The 3,824-nt window shown below is 50.2% G+C and overlaps 1 protein-coding gene across 1 annotated transcript; it reads left to right on the forward strand.

Moving 5' to 3' along the window:
- The first annotated feature begins 1,029 nt into the window (after window positions 1–1,029).
- LOC123043944 (translation initiation factor IF-2-like) lies at window positions 1,030–2,824 on the forward strand. The gene has a single exon (XM_044466557.1). It carries the CDS (start codon window positions 1,249–1,251, stop codon window positions 2,179–2,181), a length of 933 nt encoding a protein of 310 aa, XP_044322492.1. The 5' UTR covers window positions 1,030–1,248; the 3' UTR covers window positions 2,182–2,824.
- The last annotated feature ends 1,000 nt before the right edge of the window (window positions 2,825–3,824 follow it).

Genomic DNA, 3,824 nt, shown 5'->3' on the forward strand with positions numbered 1-3,824 from the left:
GGATCTTCATTGGTCGCCCCGCTTGTTCACTTTTAGCAGGCTTCGTACGTGAGCCACATACGCCGGTAGGGCCCACCCACCGCTTATCCCTTCTTTCTTTATCCTCTTATAAGCAGAGAGTATCATGCTCTCAGCCATTCATCTTCTCCTGCATCTCTCTCATGCTCGTTTGACACCTCCCACCTAGCAGTTCACCGGCGGTGGCCGCCATCACTCCATGTATCCCCTGTCATGATGGGGAGAGGGGGTGAGGTCATCGGCATGGGGGGCGACAGGGACCGTGTGATGCACCCCTTGCCAGCCACTGGGACGACGAGCTATGACAACAAGCCCCCTCATGCCTCGCACATGAGACACCATGACCGTGCGCCACCCACCCGCGTCGTCCTCATCTGTCGTGGTCATCACGCGCTCTGAAGGGTCGTGCTACAACCGGTGACCAGCCGTGCTACAATCAACGACCGATCGCGATGCAAGCCATGACAGGGGGAGATGCGCCTGCCAGCCGGGCGTGCTGCAACCGCCCGCGAGGTAGCTGCAACCGCCTGGCCGATCCAAACAGATGAAAAACGAACAAAGCGCGCGTCCGTTTGGGTCGGCGCGTTGGGGTTGCTCTGACGGGTGTGTGGTGTCCAAGGGCACCAGGACCCATGACCATTTTTGCTGGGCTTCTCTTTCGGAAGCACATTCAGTAGAGGGAAAAATTTTATAGGAAAGAAACATATTCTGAGATATCTGAGATAATAAAAAAAAGTAATATTCAGTAGAGGTCAAATTTAGTAGCTTCGGAAATTTATGCAATTCGCCTAAAAAAACAATTGTGCGATTTATACACATCATTTTGGGCTGTGCTCACTTAAGATTGATTTTTGTACCACCGAATTTCCCTAAAGCCAAATTGGCAATGAATTTTCTTTCTGTCTTGCACATCCTATTTTCTACAGTAGAAATTCGTCAATAGGATGCAGAGGCGTCCAGGTTTTTAACTGAAGAAGAAATCCTGTTTGTGGACTGAGAAACTGAAGACGTTCTATTTGTTCTTCAGTTAAAAACGAATGAGCGCGTGAGATTGCTGCAGCCGAGCTCAAGTTCGATCCCAGTTCCAATTCAGCCGGCGACAGTTCCAATCCGAGTTTGGCAAGAATCAGGAGCTCTCCCCTGAATAAATGGGCGGCGGCGGTGGGAGGAGCAGCCCCAGTTCGATCTGCTCGCCCACCTTCCCGATCTCCAGACCTAGACACGCCATCGATGGCGGCCAAGGTGCTCCAGCTCCGCAGCGCCGACGGCAAGGTGCTCGTCGCTCCGGCGTGGGACTATCGCCCATCCGCCGCCCAAGCCCTCCCGCTGGAGATGCGGGTGCCCTCGCGCGCCCTCGAGAGGGTTCTCCAGTACTGGACCAAGCACAGCCTGGCCAAGGCCACCGGTGAGTCCCGGGACTCCCTCGCCCGCTGGGACGCCGACTTCCAGCGCCGTCTCGAGGAAGACGGCCTCGCCAAGGAGGCCGCCGCAGCCGCCCAAGAACTCCGCCGCCAGGGCGTCCACCATGGAGGGCGTCCCCGTCGCCACGCCGGCACGGGCGCATCTGGTGTCGCTGCTCCAGCCACCGCTACCCGTGCTGATCCCGTCCGTGCCTGGTGCCAACTCGTTCACCACCTCAAGGGTGTCGACCACGGAGAACCTAGCCCAGCGCCGACGGCGCCCATCGCTTTCCATGCCTCCGATATTGCCGTCGCCGCGCGCCCTGGGCCTGCCACCACCTTGCCGGCCGCTGCTGGTGCTCAACCCGTTGGTGTCCGGTGCGCCATCCGTGCCCGTGGACGCCAGATGGCTGAAGACGAGGAGTCCGCTTGCCACCACCGCAAGCTCCCGGCTTCCAAGGCTTCCAAGCCTCGCTCTTCGGTCTGCCTGCCTGCCACTGCTGCTGCGCCCGTGAAGAAGGTCTCTCGTCAGGTCGCTTCCAAGGCTTGCTCTTTAGTCGGCTCTACACCACTGCCTGCCCCTGCCACTGCTGTGAAGAAGATGACTCCAGCAGCTTCAACTCTGCGCGCAAGAAGGGGGATGGGGGAGCTCAGCTGCAAAGTTCCGAAGCAAAACCAATCGCCATTGCCTGTCATTGCTGTTGCAGCACCAATGAAGCAACCAATTCCTTGGCTGCGTCCAGTGGTATTACGCCTTCCCTAGTCTTTTAGTTGCTTCCTAAACCATGCACACATAAGTTTCATTTAATCTTTGCATCTCTAGGTTCTGCACTTACTTACCAAGATTTCTAGTGTTCTTTGAATCCCGTTCAATCATTAGTAATTTTACTAGAGTGTCAGCAGAGTCTCCATCTAGTCTAGGCAGCAAAAATCATGCTAAGATGTGTACGACACAGTTACACTACATCCATACCTGGTCCTAAGTTAAGGGTTTAAGTAAAAAGGGCATTTTCAATAAATCAAAGTAAAGCAGATGAGCCTAAAAAGGAAACTCATGTACTGCAATTCCGGCACCTCGCCGCAAAATCCAAAATTCCCGTTTGCTACCCGGCTTGTAGCAGGAAAAAGGAGTAGAATTGAACTTGTCGATACACACGTAATCATGTGAGCTGCCTAGCGTTTGGAGACTATGTTGGCTCTCTTGTAAAATTAATCTTGGCTGAATTGGATTCTTAGGCATTGGCGTCTTGGTGAGTTAAGCTGCAGTTTCCGACGAGTAACATTGGTTAGTGAACTCTTGTGTGTATGTGTGGGTGAAGCTTTGAGCTAAGCAAGTCCTCAATGTACCGACTATCAAGTCATATTGTAATCAATATCAGATATGAATGAAAAATTGTTGGCCTGAATTTGTGCAGAGCATTTGAGTAATCTTTTTGCATCGATTTATTCTTGTATGCTTCTATGGCTTCTTAAAACATTCCGGCGTTCTGGTTGGAAAAGTGTTGTACCCGAGGTACGATCCAATGGATTGACCTCTGATGTCACAATACTTCCTTAGTGGTGATGCAGATAACCATGTTTGGAACAGTTATCAGCTAGAAGATTTTTTGGTTTGAGATACAGCAATCTACCTGTCAAGAATGTGAACTCTTGTGTGTGTATGTGTTGGTGAAGCCTTGAGCTAAGCAAGCCCTCAATGTACCAAATATCAAGTTGTAGTGTAATCAATTTCAGATATGAATGAAAAATTGTTAGCCTGAATTTGTGCAGAGCATTTGAGTAACTTTCTGTATATGTTTGTTGTAGAAGATTTGTTGGTTTGAGAATGTGGAAAAGTTTGCATCATAGTGCTGCTATCTGACAAATAGGTTTGGCTTTTCTCAGATCATGTTAGCTTTCCACTTGGATTACATTTTCAGACTCCCTGCTCTTGCACCACTGGGCATGTGAACTGGCATGTTCATCGCTCCAAGTATCTATCTCGTGACACTATCATCGGTCATGTTATTGGTCTCCTCATTTCTTTCTTGAGTATTCCTTCCCACATCAACTCATCCAGCGCTGGATCTGGTTGGTCAATTTTAAGGTTACTCAAAATTCTCATGTCGAACCAGCAACTGATAGTATGTCACATGGCAAACCAATTTAGATTATCATCAGCAAGATCCTCTGTAAAAGTTATCCAGTAGTCCATTGTTTATCTGCATTTCAGAGAACACGGTGGTTCAGTACGTTGTTGATCTCATTGTCATTGCCGTTTATCCTTGCTCACCAAAAGACAATTCCGTGCTACTGTTGCATGTGTAATGCATATGGTGAAGCTTCTCCCATCGTCAACTCTGCTGCATTTTTTCTGCGGAGTGCTGGATGGTGAAACATAACATCACGGTCTCCAAGCTCTTTCTG

The sequence above is a fragment of the Triticum aestivum genome, chromosome 2B (assembly GCF_018294505.1).
Source record: "Triticum aestivum cultivar Chinese Spring chromosome 2B, IWGSC CS RefSeq v2.1, whole genome shotgun sequence".
NCBI classification, from domain to species: domain Eukaryota; kingdom Viridiplantae; phylum Streptophyta; class Magnoliopsida; order Poales; family Poaceae; genus Triticum; species Triticum aestivum.